The 18,256-nt window shown below is 39.4% G+C and overlaps 1 protein-coding gene across 2 annotated transcripts in view; it reads left to right on the top strand.

The window, feature by feature from the left end:
* RPN2 (ribophorin II) overlaps window positions 1–18,256 on the top strand; it is a gene marked incomplete in the record, with an annotated part of 690,715 nt that overhangs the window by 192,111 nt on the left and 480,348 nt on the right. For both annotated transcript variants that reach the window (XM_044090218.1, XM_044090217.1), the window contains 1 exon segment: window positions 3,437–3,555. In XM_044090218.1, the coding sequence (XP_043946153.1) occupies window positions 3,437–3,555 (119 nt within the window).

Genomic DNA, 18,256 nt, shown 5'->3' with positions numbered 1-18,256 from the left:
TATTGTATTTTTTTTATTTTGCATTTGTTTACTGGGTAGTGCCCAGCTGGGCTTGGTAGCCTGTTTTCAGCGGAGACCCAGGGAGAAAAGCTCCATTTATGTACAATACAATATTAGACATGTAATTAGCACTAAAACAGTTACATAACAAAACAGAGAATCAACAGGGTAGTACATCCTTAGACATTTGATTAACACTAAAATAGTTACATAACAAAACAGAGATTCAACTGGGTAGTACATCCTTAGGATATTAGATTACAAAGTTGTAAGAAAATGTAAAGGGTCATTTGATAAGTTGTATATTTTTATGGGAGGTGAGAAGAAGGGAGAGGATTCAGGCAGAAAGGAGGGGAGAATATGGCGCTTAGGAGGTAAAGAGGTAGTGCGAGGGAGAGATGTAGTGGGTAAAAGTAGAGAATGAGGGAGTAAAAGTATTTTGTGAATTGGTTAAGAAAACATGTGAATGGAGGTAAAGGACATTATCCAGGAGAGCAATATGGGCATAACTAGTTGTTACTGAGGGGTTCTTTTAGCCTACATTTGAAATCAGGAGAGGATGGGGTACTTTGTAAAATGAAAGGGTGGGAATTCCAATACTTAGCAATTTTGTTTGAATAGAGGAAGTCTCCGTGGGAGGTTTGGGACTGAGTAACTCTGTTTTGGGGAACACCCAGGGCTTTTGTTGTTGTAGGGTTGTGGTCACATTAGTTAGGATATTGGTTAATTGTTAATGCCATTTAGTGATGGCATGCCTTTTAGATTTGTATTTAGGGTTGCCCTTTTTCTTTTGCAGCCAAGGAAACTCATATTTCAGAAAGTATTTGTTTATGTCCTGATAAAAATAGTCTGCCAGCCTCAATCTAAGAAAAGCTGTCCATCCTTTTTAGACACCAGCACAAATTAAGACTACTGGTGTGTTACATGTTTGATAAGAAAGCCCACTCTACAAATTAGTTGATGTCTTGATTGAAGTCCGTGTTGCAGTATTCCTGACATATGGGATATCACTGCTGATGTCTGGCTGGTGTACCAAAGCTTTACCTTCCATAGTTCGTATGTCTGACACATGACCTGAGCTCATGTGTGTTTGGGTATAAAGATGGATGCACGAGCATGGATCCTCAGACTATCTTGCTGCCAGCCCAGATGCAGATCATGCATCTGTTGTACTGTTCGTTGCTTGGTCATTTTCAAATTTACTCCACTTGTTTATCCAGATAAGTTCCCCTTTGGGGAATCTTCCTTTTTATGTTTCAATAATTTGTGAAATTTGTAGACGTCAGCTAGTGCGAGTGCAGTAGGAAGATTCTGTACAAAGATTTGCATGGCGAGTGTTTTTTTTTTTTTTTTTTGCCTAGGCCTGGAACATGATCTCAAATTTTGACCTCTCTGTCAGTTGATTGTTCCAGAAGCCCATGGATCTAGGCTTTCTACTCTTAATACCTTTCTCGAGATCCAGCATCTTAAATGCTTGGCCCAATCCAAGATGGTTGACTTCACTTCACTGGACATACTTCTGCCGCTGTAGAAAAAAATCTTTGAACAGATTTGCTTGCCAATGTTTCTGACTCTGGCATAGCTGCTGAGGTTTCATAACCTACAGTACATCAGGCTACTTCTCAGTTTCTCATAACAGAGACCCTGTTGGAGGCCACTATGGTTCCTAAGGCCTTGCAATCTGCCGATAGTCTGAGTAACTTTGTCTTGATTTCAGAAGGACTACACTGTATCCTTCAAATTCTAGCTACAGAAAACATCTCAGGCTCTCTAATAGAGATCCGACATAGTTCCAAACCTCTGTCTCATCCAAGCAGATGTGTCTCCTAAAAAAATAAAAAGCAGAAAACTAAGTATGTGGTCTCCCCCTTGGCAGCTAAAAAGGAGTGAACATACTTTTTACAAGGGCTCTAAATGGTCTCTGAAGCCTCCTTCCCTCAGGTCTCCACAACCAAAGACTACTCCTGTTAATCTACTCTAGTTTCCTCTTCATATGATGATGAACAAGGACTACGACTATGACCTTTCTTTGGACTATTCCTCTCAGCAGCATTCTCCATGGCAGATCTCTTCCAATGAAGTGGACTCCTCACCTGATTCCCCTGTAGAGGAGACTTCTTTTGGGGAAGACTGTACAGAGCATGATAAAACACTGATTGGCAATCCATGCAGATTTCTGGTGTTCAGAAGAGGTATTACCTTCTTCTTGATGAGTACCCCTGCTCCAGTTCCACCTGTCCTTGAGGCTTTCCAGGATGCCTGTCAGTCCAGGGCTGTTTTGCTCACCTTTGAAAACCAGGGCTTCTCCAAGTGTACACATACACCATAGTCATGTGGAACATAAACAAATAGAGAGGCACCGGGTTTTTTCAACTTTGCAGGTTAGCACAGGAGGCATGGAATTTGGCAGCACAAGTGAACATCATGCTCACAGCTACATAATTCCCACTTAAAGATATTGTGCTAGCAGACTGCTTAACTTGTTCCCTGGAGGACCCCGAATGGACCTTGAACAGAGTGGTCTTCCACAAAATCACACTTAAGCATGGTACTCTGCAGACTTCTTTTTTTCACCAAGTAATCATGAGCTCCCCCAGTTCTGCACCCGGTGACCCTTGCCTCACAGCCTGGAGGACAGGTGCCTTCTCTTTCCAGTGGACAGGGAAGTTCCTTTGTGCCTTCCGTTCCCTATCTCTTTTTCCAAAAAATCTTCTTAAGGCACAAAAACACACAGCCAAACTCCCCTTAATGGTGCCATTTTGTCTGAGACAACATTTATTCCCCCTGCTTTTTCACTTGGCAAAAGGAATTTATGGGAGGATTCTTCTGCAGACAGACCCGATTACTGCTCCAACCAAATCTCCCATCCCACTCTCCATCCCCCCTTTTGTCACTCCCTTCCATCTTCAGTTGTCTCTCCCCTTTGCTCTGTTTCATGGGTATGAGTTTTTTTTTTTAATCAGTTTGAGCTACACCCTTTCTAGCTGACCAGTCTTCTTCATCAGTAGTATTCAGACTGCTTGCTTGGGGATAATCTGAGGAGCTAGGCTTATACATCTGTCTTTATATCGCAGCACATACTAGCTGAGTCATGTGTTGGATGTATGATCTAAGGAAGATAAAGCTACCCTGGCAGGACATCAGCAGTGAGAACCCATACATTGGGAAAACTGCAACAGTGATCATATCTACTGTTATGGTAAGTTCTTGTACAAATGTACGTACCTGTTGCAAAGATCCTTCTTAGTTGCTGTTGCATTTTGTTATTTGATAATTTGAATAGGGACCAACTAATTTTTCTGGCCAGTCATTGCTGCAGTTGGAATAAGTGAAGACAACTAGATACCATACGAGCTGCTTTTATTGTATGATCTTGCATCACCAGAAAAAAAAATGCTTTCAACCATTTGAACGGTTTGTGTCCATTTTGTTTCAGTTACATGTGACCAATGTCTTGTCCCAGCCATTGACCACAGCTACAGTCCAGCTGGAATATGCCAAATCAGCAGTTTCCAAAACAACAGTTCTTCGACAGACACCTTTTTCACTCTCAGGGTAAAACTTTTTTCTTATTGTTTTTGAGTAGGGTAGCTAATACGTTTGTGTTTGAATATTGCAGGAATGGTGCAGGTAGTGATCCAGATATTTGGAATAATCTTTACTGTTATATCCGTTTCTTATTTATATACAAAAACTTTTTAATATTTGTTTTGGATCCTCCTTGTTTAACTAGCCAGCGTGTTTATACTGAGTTTTCATATGGAAATAAATGCCATTGCTGCTGAGGTGAGAGTGAGTGGTGATTAGCTCATTCATCAACCCCATTAACACTAAAATTTGCTTATAGTGAGCTTGTTTTGCAGAATTGGCGCTCTGCAAAAGTGTTCATTCTACTGAAATGCACTCATTTCAAGCATAGTCAGAGCTTCAAGACTGTGAAACTGAGCCCATGTATTAGTAATTCTGATGCAATCACTGGAAACCGTATCGCTTATAAGAAGTTGCAGAAATTAATTTTAAGACCCAGTGTACATGTAGAGAGACTGATGGGCTTACAGGTAATCAAACCAGTAAAAGGGGATTTTAAAAAGTAGCTAGATGTTTGTTTGGAATTCCAGGAAAGTGAATGGTTTCTCATACACAGATTGTTTGATGCTTGCGCCTTGCGAGTTTCTTGCCCATTAAGTCATCAAATGATGCTGTGCTTCCCACTGACGTGGACTGGTTTGATGCAAGCTGAAAACAATTCAGTTGAACTCGCCTCTGTAAGAAACTTCCCCTCATTTTTCTGATGTGATTCAGAAGGCCTTACTGCTGTCACCTGTTTTTCCCCCCCTTCTCTTTGCTTCCTGCTACTCTGCAGTTGACCCATTCAGTCCCTTATCACAGGACCATCATTATTTATCAGTCATCAGGGATGGTTTTGACCATACCTCGTAGCACACACAAGACTACATAAGGGGATGGAGTCTGACATGGGCTTTCCACCCTAAGCATTCCCTCACGTCCATAAGGGTCATAGCCGCCAAGCAGTCTTGCCTACCAGTGTCAAAGTATGAATGGTAGCTTTGTCAGTTTCCACCAGAAAAATCACACTATCCCTGTATTCTGTCTGTGCAAACCCACCTCCCTGTGGGAGAGGTGAGCAGGCAGAAAATCTTCACTCCTCTCCCTTTCTGCCAAGAATCTTCAGTGCTGTGGTTGCAAGTTCTGTTTCCATAGTTGCAGTCATGACTGCATCCTGTTTTGCTTGTTTTTATTGTTTTAGTAAGTTCTTTATGGGTATAGTTAATCTGGTCTTGTTTTATTGATTTTGATAAATTTTGAAAACTTGTTACACTTTCTTTTGCCTTAATTTGTTGATTTTGTAAGTCCCAACATTTATGTTGATTGCAGAATTTTTACTACACAGTAGATTTCTTAGTGTTTATGAATGATTCAGTAATAGTTTGCGGGTGGATGATAATTAATGATCACAGTTGACTGACACAAAGTAGTTGTTCTGGGTACTGCAATTTATGTTTTGAAAAATTAACAGTGGTATAATTTTTTTTTTTTTTTATTAGGATTTGGGTTGATATGTAGGAGGCATGGCATGCCTTGTGATGAGAACTGACGAGGTTGTCAGGGAGATATCCACTATTTTTCTGCTTGTTGTCATTTTGTCTGTTTGAAATATTTAAACTTTATATTTAATAATTTGTGTCCTGTTGTTGGCACGGTTTTTTTTAAGCCACCAAGTGTCAAAGTGTTCTCTTTTTATGGAGAGGGTTATAAGTTTAAGAATGAGGCAGTCAGGGTCTTGTGATATGCAAGAAGTGTGATAAAAGTTTACAGAGTTATAGTTTTTGTTTATTTTGGTATGGGTATAAAGTTCTTCAGGGCCACAGTTTACTTCTGGAACCCTATATTTAAAAACTGACTAAAAAAATGGGAATACCACCTCCTTGCTTGCAAGTTTCTCTTGCACAGCAAGGCAGCAGAGGTGTGCAGACCTGTCACAATCTGTGTGTGTGTGGTGTTTTGTTTGATTATTTTAGCCCTTTGGTTACATTTTTCTCTGATCTCCATCAGAGAAAGTGGCAGAGTCCCAGAAGGCACCTGTAAGTTGAGAGAATATGTTAATCATATGAATCTCTTCTGTGAAAGGAAGTATCTGATCAACTGTGCAGCAAAAAAGCTTGTTGGCAAACTGTGGGAATGCATATTGTCAGCATATACTTTATTTTTTAAGTACTTTGAACTAATTTCTGATTGGAGTGATTTTTCTTGCTATATTGTCAGGCAAGAGAAGTCCCCATCCCCCTATGCATCGTGATATCAGTATTAAAGTAGAGAGGAGTTCGGGGGGGCATAGTTCTTGTACATAGCATTTATGGGGTGGAGGGACTTGTCTACCTTTCAAAAGAAAGGTTTCAGCTTATTTTGTTTAAAGAGTTATATTTTGCTTAGTTGTCTTTGTTGTGGTGCAGTTTGACATTTAGTTTTGCTGAAATGTAAATTGGATGGTTAATTTTCTTTAGTTTGTGTTTAGATAAAAAAAATTTTACAGACTTAACATGTATCCATCATTTAACTTCATACTGTAATTAGAGAGCTGACCTTTGCAAACAGTCTCTCTCACTTTGGCTGGCTGCCTGACACCTAAATCTGTGTGTCAAAGCCAGATCATCATCACTACAGTAGTTAGGAATACAAATACCATTACTAATGGTAGTAAATGTCTGGATTCATTGCCTTAGGGTTTGTGGTACTGGTCTGTGCTGGAGCATTAATTTTAACGTACTAGTTTTCCCATGTGATGCAGTATATTTTCTAAAGACTTTTTAGATGATGATATGTAGTAAGAGAGTCACTCCAATTTTTCACCCAGAAGAAAGGATACAGGTAATAAGTCAAAATGTCTTCATTCTTTTGATTTGGAGCTGTCTTGCATGATTTTGTGATATTATCCTAGGTGGAATGTTCATCATCTCCATACATCTCACTAGGCATTGCTTGCATGTTTCATGTTACATGATTCATTGTGTTTTGTAGTACTTCTTTAGGTTGATATGTAGTGGAGATATTCCATTGATGTTAAAAATGCCTCTAGTTCTATCATCCTACATTCACAAAATACATTGTTGCTGTCCAGTTCAGTGTAGTACATTGCTGCTGTCCAGTTCAGTATAGTACTGCTGTTATCTAGTTCAGAATAGTATGTTGCTGCTGTCCAGTTCAGTATAGTACTGCTGCTGTCCAGTTCAGTATAGTACTGCTGCTGTCCAGTTCAGTATAGTACTACTGCTGTCCAGTTCAGTATAGTACTGGTGCTGTCCAGTTCAGTATAGTACTGCTGTTATCCAGTTCAGTATAGCACATTGCTGCTGACCAGTTCAGTATAGTACTGCTATCCAGTTCAGTATAGTACTGCTGTTATCCAGTTCAGTATAGTACATTGCTGCTGTCCAGTTCAGTGTAGTACTGCTGCTGTCCAGTTCAGTATAGTACATTGCTGTTATCCAGTTCAGTATAGTACTGCTGCTGTCCAGTTCAGTATAGTACATTGCTGCTGTCCAGTTCAGTGTAGTACATTGCTGCTGTCCACTTCAGTATAGTACTGCTGTTATCCAGTTCAGTATAGTACCGCTGTTATCCAGTTCAGTATAGTACATTGCTGCTGTCCAGTTCAGTGTAGTACTGCTGTGTTCCAGTTCAGTATAGTACATTTTTATTGTCATTTGTTGCATAACCTGACTGCGTCCATATTTCATAGAAGTGTTATGTACACTATTGATGGTACTTCACTACCTCATGGTGGTGTAGCCTTCATAACGCTTGAGGGAAGAGGAGCATTCTGTTGCTGCATTGACATAATCTCTTGAATAATGCACATGGCACATTCTGACAGCATTTGAGTTCCACAGCAGTCAGAGTTGTTTGTGTCATAGTAGTAGGCTGCTTCTCATATCCTCTGAGGAGAGGGGAAGGGAGGAAGTATTGAGAACTGCAGTAGCTTATGTCCGTATTTGTATGTATTGTTAATCTAATGACATTCTGAACACCCATTCCATTGCTGGTTCACCAGGCCGTTTCAGGTAAGTGCCCCATTGTTTTTTTTTATCTTATCTTTTTCTTTTTGTATTGTTGCTTGTGAGGTTTCATGTCCTCCAAGAAGAGTATTTGCCAGTATGGGAAGTAGACTCCCTATAAAAATCATGACGAGCAGTGCTCATTTTCCTTCAGCATTTCCCACGACCATACGTCCTGTTCAGTTCGTCGGGCCTTTGTTCCTAAGATACTCCATAGTTGGCTTTCTTCCTTGGCCTTGTATTTTAAGAATCAAAGTCTTAGATTTTTAGCTAAAGACACTATGGAAGGAACTTATTGCTGCAAGAGACAGCCGTCCATGAAGAAGGCCAAGAAACTGAAGTCTGGTTCTTCTGCTCTGCAGCCTCTGCCGGACATCTGTCCCGAGGCAAGTGAAAACCCAGAGGTTCGCTTAGCTCCAGTGTTGGATTCTTCTGCCTTGACCATTTCAGATGCTGGCGTGGCTCCAACCTTATGCACATCATTGGAGCCCTTGCAGAGAGGTCCGCTTCGGATGTTCGGAGGAACCGCAGCTGATTATTTCCGAGGGGCTTGGGGCTGTTCCTCAAATTTTGGTCAGGGAGGAAGTTCCAGCTACTATTATTGAATGCCATCCAGGGTTGGAGCCTTCTAAGTTTTATAAGGTGGACGTCCCCTTGAAGAAAAAGCAAAATACTAAGCATGTTTCTTCAGCTCGTAATAACCTGGAGAATGAGTGGCAGAATTTTACTTGGGGGTTGTTTAATGCTTTGATGGCTATGAAACCTACTTATGGGAACTCTGTTCCAGTCCCCCCCGTCCCCCCCGGTCTTCCACTCCCCTTAAAAGACCCAGGGAACAGGAGTCTTCTGAAGAGGAGTTGGATTCAAATGAGGAATCCCTTGCTTATTTTTTTTTTTCCAATAAACATCTTTATTATCATGTATGACCTAGGCAATCTTACATTTTATTATAAATGAAAAACAAACATCGACACCACTTTAGTTGCAGACATTATACATCACAGACTCTATTGAAACAACTGTAGTTGCAAACCTACATCACTTCTAATCCATCCATTGTCAGTTAAGCCTTGTATGGCTCATTCAGATCCTGCCTGTTAAACCTTGTTCCTTCTCTGCATATATTGTTCCCACAATTTCCATTTTTTTCCTGTGTAGTCTGCTCCGTCCATTTTCTAATGTTCCCAGTTCCAGTTGTTTTATCTCTGTTGCTATATTCAATACTTCTAGTAAAGTTGGTCTAGACTTTGATATCCATTTTCTAGTAATTGTTTTTTTTTGGCAACCACCATAATTAGACCCATCAAGGCTTTATTATGTCTAGGCAATTCCCATTCTGTATCATGGCTCAAAAAAATCATCTCCCCAGTAAATCCAATCTGCTTACCCAGCATCTCTGACAGAGCAGTCCGCATGGAATCCCTAAAGTCTGCCAGCTCATCACACTCCAAAAAGTGTTCCCAACCACCTCTTTCTTGCCTGTCACACCTCCAGCATTTGCTATCCACCTGAGGAAAAATTCTTTGGAGTTTATTTGGAGTATAAAAATATCTATGTAAACACTTCGTCAAAGATCCTAAATCTTCTAGACTTTGTTGCATATTTGGGAGATATACTTTTATCCTCCATTGTCTCTTTGTGAATTGCTTATCCAGTCTGTCTTCCCAATCCTTTCTAAGCTCCTCTGATTGATTTATATAATTGTCATGCAATGTTTTATATGCTTTACTAATTATTCATTTTTAATGGCAGACTCTGTTGTAGATTCTATTAAAAACACTACAAGTGCTGGTCTTTCATTTAGCACACCGCTATTTCTTTCTCTTTGCCTATACTCTGATATCAATCATTGCTAGGGAAGGCAATCTCTAACCTACAGTCCATATACATTCTTGACCTCTTCACGTTGTATTACCTTTCCCTTTCTAGTTATTTGCTCCCAATACCTTGATTCCTTTGCCATTTTTCTCCAGTAAATTCCACCCCCTCTTACCTGTTATCTGTATGCCTAACTATAGTCATCCTTATCGGCAGAATCTCTTTTCTCCATTCTTGTGCTGGTTTAGTTCTTAAAATACTCCCTGCTATTTTATGAATATAATACTCTGTATGATTTTTGTTCTCCTTATTTCTTGAGCTTCCTCCCTGTATCATCATCATTTCTTTCCACCTTGAATTATAGTTTTCTGTTTGTGCTATGTATACGAGCCTTAACTGTGTTGGTCTAAAATACCCCCTTAAATTGGGTAATCTTATACCCCCTTAAATTGGGTAATCTTAGTCAGCCTTGTTCTATTGGAAGAATCAGTTTGTCCCACTTGACCCTTGTTGTCTTCCCTTCCCAGATAAAATCCTTCAAATCTTTTTTTAATTGCTATCCACAGCTTCTCCTCTGGTTGATAAAAATATAGGAATCCCTTGCTTATTCATCTCAGATTCCCTCTCCTTTAGACTATGAATCTGAGGAAATGGAATCTACTAGTTCTGACACACTTACAAGGAAATTTCTTCTAGGGAGGACAATCTCCAGAATGCTGGAGTTTTTTAAATGGGATTGTGCCAAGGTTTTTGAGGTACTGAAGAGCAGTGTTGTGTTAGTTACTTATAAAAGTAATTTACTATTACTACTTACTTTTAAGTGAAAATAATATATTACTATTATTTATTATTTTTCTAAAAAAGTGATATATTGCTATTATTAGCTACTAAAGTAACATGTTACTGTTGAGTTACTTTTATAGTATAGTTTATCAATTCTCATATTCAGATTTACTCACACAGTACTTGTGTGTGGAATATATGCTTACTAGACATGATTACAGGTATATTAAAGTTGTGTACCCATTTTACAATAATGATGAATAGCATTTTACAGTTTACAAAGTCCCACAGACTACACTTTATAGTCAGAGAGTCACAGTTTAATACTTAAACCAAAGTGTACACAGCCAGCAACACAAGACCTTATAACACATCAAATTTTCAACAACGTACATTAGGCTAATCTGCTAAAACTGATGCCAAGGACGCAAAACTACTTAGAGTATGTCATATAGGTCTAATAAAACTACCGTCACAAAAATGTCAACCAAAATATCACCTTGTATAACTATTCACAATGACTACGCATTTCTGTTGGCTTGAAGAAGGTGAGTCTATTTCTTCTTGCAGTCAGCATTTGTCCACCAAGACTGAATAGGTATTCAACGGGCGCACTAGATGGCAGAGCTGTATTAGTGTTCAGACATATCTCCTTGACTATAGGGTAACTATTGAGAGAAGATACTTCTCTGGAAGGGTCAGCCAGATACATGTCCATCTGAGAAGGTATGCTGACACTGGCTGGTGTCAACTCTGAAGCTAAAGAAGCTTTCTTCAATGGTTAGTGTGGAAGCTTCAGATGACCCACATGCAGGTTCATCCAGTTTCTGCATGGCATCAAGGAGCAGAGCCTTGCTTCTGAGTTTCTTCCACATAGACGCATTTTTATTCTTTGAGGATGTGCTTAGGGTCCTGCAGGAGGCCAGGAACTCACTACTAGGAAATCCAACTTATCCAAATGGAAGAGCTTTTTTGCTTGGTGTTTTTCTCGTAACCTACACCCACTTTCTTTGGATGTTCCTTTGGTTCTCTATTGTCTGTGTGAACTACTGAATATCGGTTTGGCTTATTATTCTGTTAATGCCAATTATCAACTATTTCTGCTTGTCTGCCTTTTATCATCTCCTTTAACTTCTAGATTTGAAGCTAAACAATTACTTAAAGGAGTCCTTCACATTAAACCTTCCAGGAAGCCTGTTCTTTCTCCTTGGGATCTTAATTTTGTTTCAGAAAAATTGACCCAGGCTTCTTTTGAACCTGCAGCTTTAGCTTACTTGCAACATTTCTCTTGGAAGACTGTACTTCTGTTGGTCCTTACTTCTACCAGATGAACGTCTGAGCTTCAAGCCTTTATGGCTTTTCCTACTTTTTAGTGTTCCATAAGGACAGGGTGTTCCTTTGTACTAATCCTTCTTTTATACCCAAGGTGGTGATTGAGTTGTCCCGTAATCAATCTATTCATTTGCCCACTTTTTTCCTTCTTTTCAGTCTGCCAGTGAGAAGGTGCTACACACATTGAATGTGCATAGACAACTCAGATTTTATTTGGATAAGACTAAGACTTTTTTCATAAATCTGATCAGCTTTTTGTTTCTTTTCATCCTAGGTCTTTAGGATTAGTTGTGTCCAAACAGTTTCTTCTTGGGTTTCTAATTCTCTTTTGTTTAATCCTTTCCTGGTAAAAGCCTTCCTTCTCCTGTTAAGGCTCATTCTACTAGAGCTTTGGCTTCTTCTGGTGCTTTTTTCAAGGGTGTGGATACTAACTCTATTCTTGAGGCAGCTACTTGGACTTCTTGTGCATACATTTACCAAGCCCCATAAGTTAGATGGAATTTCCAGAGTTAGAGCTGGCTTTGCTAGGGCCATTCTTCATGGGTTCCTGGAGTGCTCTGCTGGTCCATCCTCCTCCCTGTCTTCTTCCTGAGCTTTTGCACTCTCCCTATTGTAAAGAATACTGCAACAGTGAAGTGGAAGGACATCTACAGTTATGTACCATAACTGTAGATGTCCTTCTCTTCACTGTTGAAGTATTCACCCCTCCCCCCTCGCCCTTTTCCCTTCTGGATGTACTGCTTTACCTCTTTTGTCCTTGGACTGGCATTGCTGGGGCTCTCATTTCTGAGGATGGTACTTCCAGATGTCCCTTTTTATGGCTTATGTTACATGAGGAGCATACGTGTGACATACTGCATACCTTAAAGCAACATAAAGGCTTTGGTATACTGGCCAGATGTAAGGCTACCCTGGGAAGGGGATCCCTATTGTGAAGAATACTGCAACAGGGAAGAGCAGGACATATACTGTTAGTGTAAGATAGTTTACTCTCCCCACCCAAAAGGTACAGCACTAGCTCCATTTATTTGTTCTTACAATAAAATGAAAGGGCTTTAGCTATAAATCTGCAAAGGTTACAGTTGTTGCAAGTATAAGTGCCCACACTGGACAGTTGCTGACAGCTTGATTAATGTGTATATTTATTTGCAGAATTCTATCTGATTTTTAATAGCTAGAGAATCTGAGTTAAAAGTTTAACGGGCAAATTGTTTAGGTGGTACAGTGAAGCAAGAAGAATCATTATTACAAATTCTGTATGTTCGACATAAAGGCTTTTAGTTTACTGCCCTCCCTTGAACTACTTTTATTTCTTCACGAAGTTTTTAGGTAAAGAATTTAAAAATATTAATTTAAGGTACCAGTTTTGTTCTCAAATTCTGCATAATCACCTGTTAATCTACAAGTTCTTCTCTTCTGAACTTTTAATACATTGTTCTTAATGTGCAGTAGATGCACACTGTTAAATTATAAGCTTTTTAGCCATTTCTTTCATATGGATAGTAGTTGCAACCTGATGAGAAGCAAGTTCACAGATACTTTATCAGAACTTGATGTGAAATTTCATCAAAGAAAATTAATCTTACCCGACTGATCAAAAACTTACAGTAGTTTCAGCTTATTACCACTTTAGATGAAAAAATAAATTTTAGATGAAAAAATAAATTTTAGATGAAAAGTAAGTAACATTTTATCTCTAAAAATGTTGTATATGCTCATTCACATATTTATTTTAAATGGGAAGGAAACCTTTTTTCTTTTGCCTGTTATTTAGAATGCAGACTTTTAAAGGCTACTTCAAAGAAAAATTACCATATGGAATGCCACCTGATAACACAAGAGGTAATACCTTTATTTTGGCAGCCTGATGTATTCTACCCCCAATGTCAGTTAATACCACAAAGGTACTCTGTTGTCATTACACTGCCATATGAAAGGACATATCCATATTGTCTTATGGGATTTCAACATGTACTGGTACAAAGTGCAGTCTTGTTTTTAGTACCCGTCTTAAGATTTGGTCTGTAGCTCAACTAAACTGCAAGTTAAGCAGTCACACCATTATTGATTGAAATTGACTAGTATATGCAGTTACCCCCCCACTCCGTTATTCAAGTCCCCATTTTGAATGACCATTGTCCAGTCCTTACTCACCTGCAAAGTAAATACATAGGAATGTAGAGACAATACTAGGAAAGGGAGCTCAGAAACGCTAAGATCCTTAGTCATATAAACCTTTAAATAGATACTCGTAAATTTTTGCCACCCTTTCCAAGCACTTAATAGTACTCGCCTCTCAAACTGTACAGGGCCATGTGTCATAATCCTGGTATAAATTTTTGTCCATCTATCCAATCAGTCCAATCATCAAAACTAGTTTTAAAGGTAGACAGAGTTGCACTTTGCTTGACCTACGGTGGAAACTTGACTGGTTATGCATAGAGTTAAAAAATCTGCCATTCCACTCACTGAGTCTTCTTTCTTTGGGGTTGTACGTTTAGGTCTCTATAACTGGTGTTTGTAGAGCCACTGGTTTTGTAAGGAAATAGGTAGTCAGATAGGATTGTTTCTTTCATGGCTTGAAAAGTAAGACGCAAGTCATCTCTCAAGTAGACAGCAGGCTTGAGTGCAAGGAGAATTGTGGTGATTCTTCATGATAGGTGAAGGATTTAAGGCTTTTAATTTTCTTGGCAAAAATTGGTGGGGTCCATATGATTGCTTTGCCTTTGGATTTATATATACCAAAGGGGCTCATTGTATTCAATGCTGAGTCTAATTATGAAATTGGTAAGTTGACTTCTTTGGATCTTAAAAATATTCATTTGAAAATTAACTGGACCATGTGGATTTCCTGGTTGTGGTGGAAATGTTGCTCAAATGAGAGAGTTGTCCATATGAGTACCCAGGTGTCTTATGACCTTATCTGTCTGAAGCGGAGTACTGCTTACAGCATATGAAGCGAGAACTGCTTTATAGTTGAATGCTATTATGCAGTATGTTTTTGCATTTAGCTTGAGACCATTTTCAGTACATTAAGATTGTGCATATTCCAGCCTTTGTGGTAGTTTAGCATCTCTGGATGAGCTGATAACTGTGCCCAGCTTGCATTCATCAACTACCTTTTATCAACCACACTTTTGTGGTATTGGCTTGGATGTGTGCAAAATAAATACCAAACAGGAGAGGGCCCAGCACTGATCCTAGTGTTGTAACCCATTAGTTACAGTTTTATGTTTGGAGAGGTCCCAGCAGCTTTCACAGTTTGATCTGTTAGGTAGCCAGTTTGCAAGCTGATAGACAACTTAGAGGTTTACATTTTTTTTTTTTTTTAGTTTTTGAGCTCTACCAGCATGGGGATAGTGTCAGCAGCCTTGGCCAAATTATGTTAAGTGTTGTACATAGTACAACCAGTAACCTTCAAATAAATTTACTAGGCTCAGGGGACGAGACCTGGCATTCACAAAACTAATTATTAATTAATGAAGTAAAATAAGTAAATGAACTGTGTGGCAAAATCACACTTTTTTTTCCAGATTCTAGGTAATAACATATAACAAAGCTTTCTGGGATCACTGTTCTGCGTTAATTGGTCACCTGTACAGTGTCATAAAACTGTAGTGATGCCCCAGGGGAATTTCAGATTTTTATTATTATCCCGTGTAGAAAATCAACTTTCTTATTGCAACTAGGCCTTTTAGGCATCAAGCCAAGATGATGGCCTGTCCAAATCCACCACGTAATTCTGTTCTTAGGCAAAGCACCTTCAAATAGGCAGAAGTGGTATAATTGCATGGTGTTTTGGAAGTACTGTAGGCCCTTGCAGATATCACTTAATTTTAAGCTGTCCTGTTACCTTTTTGTAATGAACAAATTTTGAGTATTTGTGATCATGGAAGTATGACTCATGTAATTGAGTTGTGCTGTTTTATAGTGTAAGTTCTTTGCTTTGGGATACAAGGGTTCTGAGCCTCTCTTGATTGGTCTCAACTGCACTGAATGTGTGGTAATTCTGCCCTTTGTTTCATACAAGTAGCGTGATGGGAACTTGAATCCGAAAGGTTGCTTGGCCCCCTCTTTGGGCAGACTGCAGCTGCAGGATTATTACCACCACCACCACTCATGTTCCTTTTTCTTGACTTTAGAGGTCTTCAACTTCTGTACAGCTATCTGCATTTCTTGGGTTTGAGGTTTCTGAGCCATGTGACACATGACTTTAATAGACATAGTTGCAGTCCTGGTACATTTTCATCTTATCCCATGTCCCAGTGTTTTGGGACTAGGAGGAGTCTTTCTCCCTCATTGAGAGCCCACTCTTCCCCTTCCACTTTCTTGGACAGGTGGTCTCCATCCTTAGCAACTTATTTCTTTGGTTTCTTTAGGAATTCAATTTTGGTGAAGCAAGGTAACTCCTTTTTCCTGAGAGGACTATATATGTTCATCATTCACACTGTCCTAGTGTTATATGGGTTCTTTGCCTGCACACGCCCAACACTGTCAGCTTTTCAGAACTCAGAATCCTCTCCTATACCCTCTGTAATAGAAGATTGGCTAAGTTCCTCCTATCAGGGGAAATCCTAACCCCTGTCACAGAAAGTCAGTTACTTGGCTAAAGGACCCCACAATTGAATCTCTTCAACAGTCTGCATTGGTAGATTATAGCTTCCAGACACGGAAAAATCCATTGGTGAACTCCCCTTCCTCTCTTTGTATTGTATGTTTCTGTTTTCTTTCTGTTTTTGTTTAAAATGTGCAAACTTTTTATTTTAATGTACTTGCTGTTTACAAGTGCTGTTAACTCATTTGGGAATTCTAATTTACTACTGTGTTGTTTGTATGCTTAATACTACTTTTAAGTAGTTGACTGGCTTTTCTAAAGTGTTTTATGACTTGTACTGAAGTTTTCTGGTGGTGTGTGTGTGTGTGTGTGTGTGTGTGTGTGTGTGTGTGTGTGTGTGTGTGTGTGTGTGTACATCACTGTGGTGTGGATGAACTACCATGGCAAGGCTAGCCACCTGGCAGTGTAAAATATTGACTCTAGATGATTCTCACTGTTGAAGGGACACCCCCTACCCCATGTGCAAAAAAATGGGAAAAGGGGTTGTGGGTGGATGGAGATGTACACTAGACACTGTCTCTTGGCAGAGTGCCAAGAGGCCTGTTTATCAGCTTCATTTTGAAGATCCAACAGGAAAACATTGTCTTTTTCACTTTTTCTTTATTTTTATATTTGCTACTGGTTTAACACTGCTGTAGCAGTTGTATCGTTAAATCGCAAATTTACTTTATTTGCATTTCAGTGGAGATATTTTCATTTTTGACAAAGGAATCTGTAGGAAATGTTTTGTGTTTTAAGGTTTTTATTTGATTTAAGGTTCTATATTTGATTTTTGTCAATGTTTGGATAAGTGAATTTTATTTGGTACTGTGACTGTGCACAGTTTACTGCACTGCTCAGACTGTAGAACAAGATTTAGCACAATTTTAAATTTCTTCAGTTATATTTTATGGAGTTTAGCCCTGTTTGCTGTGTGGGAGCATAGTTTATATTTCTGTTATTGCTGCCCTTAGCCAGTCTTTAGTGGTGTTGGGTTTATTGTTGTGGCTGGTGTTTTTCCCCTGATTTGATGCTGCCTGCTGTCCCCCCTCCCTCCAGTCAAATTCAGTTGAGTGGAACAAAGTCAACAAAACACGTCTCAGACTATGGTTTGTTAATTTGTTGCCTTAAGCCAACCTGTAGAACACCTAACTTCTTCCCATTCACCCTCTGGTGAGAGCAAGCAGCCCTCTGTGGTATGGGGATCATACACATTCTCCGGAGCTGTTCAGTACCTGGCTTGAGTATGGGAGAAACAATCACTTTAGGTGTAGGAGAGGTCCATGGTAAGAGATCTCTTACCAGACATAATACTCTGTCCCCCACATATTTTGTCCTTTGGTGTAGTTCATAGCAAGAAGAAACAGAAACTTTACCATCAGATTATTGCAATGAATAGGGCTGTAGGGCTGATGGTTTTCTTTTCTTTTCTTGCAAAGTGTTTTACTGTCAACTAATCTCCGAGGCTATGTTCCTATTCAGAATGATTATGTAGCTTCCTTCAGTAGAAATCCGTTTAATGCCTGATGGGGACACTTGTGGCTACAGTAGTGAGCACTCTGAATCCATCCAGTCTGATTCTTTGGAAGGTGAACAGGTTCAAAACCCAAGCAAGTGTTCTTCTTTCCAAAGATGCTAGCTGTATTTAGATGTGTATTTGGAAACAATCTGTCAGCATAGTGTGTATGATCTTATTGAGGATGAGATTGCAAATGTTTTGGCTGCTCCTCTTCTGTTGCCAGCCTTAAATGTCTGTAAACCCCCCTTGGCTAGTGAACCAGTTCCTAAAAAAAGATATGAGGAAATACAAGGTGTACTCTGATCTTGCAGCTGTTTTTGCTCCTTAGTCAACTAAACCATCTGGGGTTTCAGCTACTGCCAACTCTTAACAAGAGACCCTTGGCTTCTTTGAACCCTATACTGCTGGATAAAATTGGCAAGTGGTTAGAATCTTAGGGGGGAGATAAGTTGGCTTTGTCTAGTAATTTAGTCTTTAGAGTTTTAAATTATCAGGGCTTGATGTGGAAACTTATTTTGCAATGTGCTTATAGTTTAGATGACTTTGCTGTATCCTTTGCATGCTGAACAGAAATGCTATATGAATGCTATTGTTTCTGATGTGCCTTAGGCTTCGAAACATGCTTCGAGGAATGTC

Source organism: Protopterus annectens, chromosome 12.part0 (assembly GCF_019279795.1).
Source record: "Protopterus annectens isolate FY-2018-M chromosome 12.part0, PAN1.0, whole genome shotgun sequence".
Classification (NCBI taxonomy): Eukaryota; Metazoa; Chordata; order Ceratodontiformes; family Protopteridae; genus Protopterus; species Protopterus annectens.
Note: the sequence above shows the minus strand (reverse complement) of the source record. Positions and strands in the feature narration are given on the sequence as shown.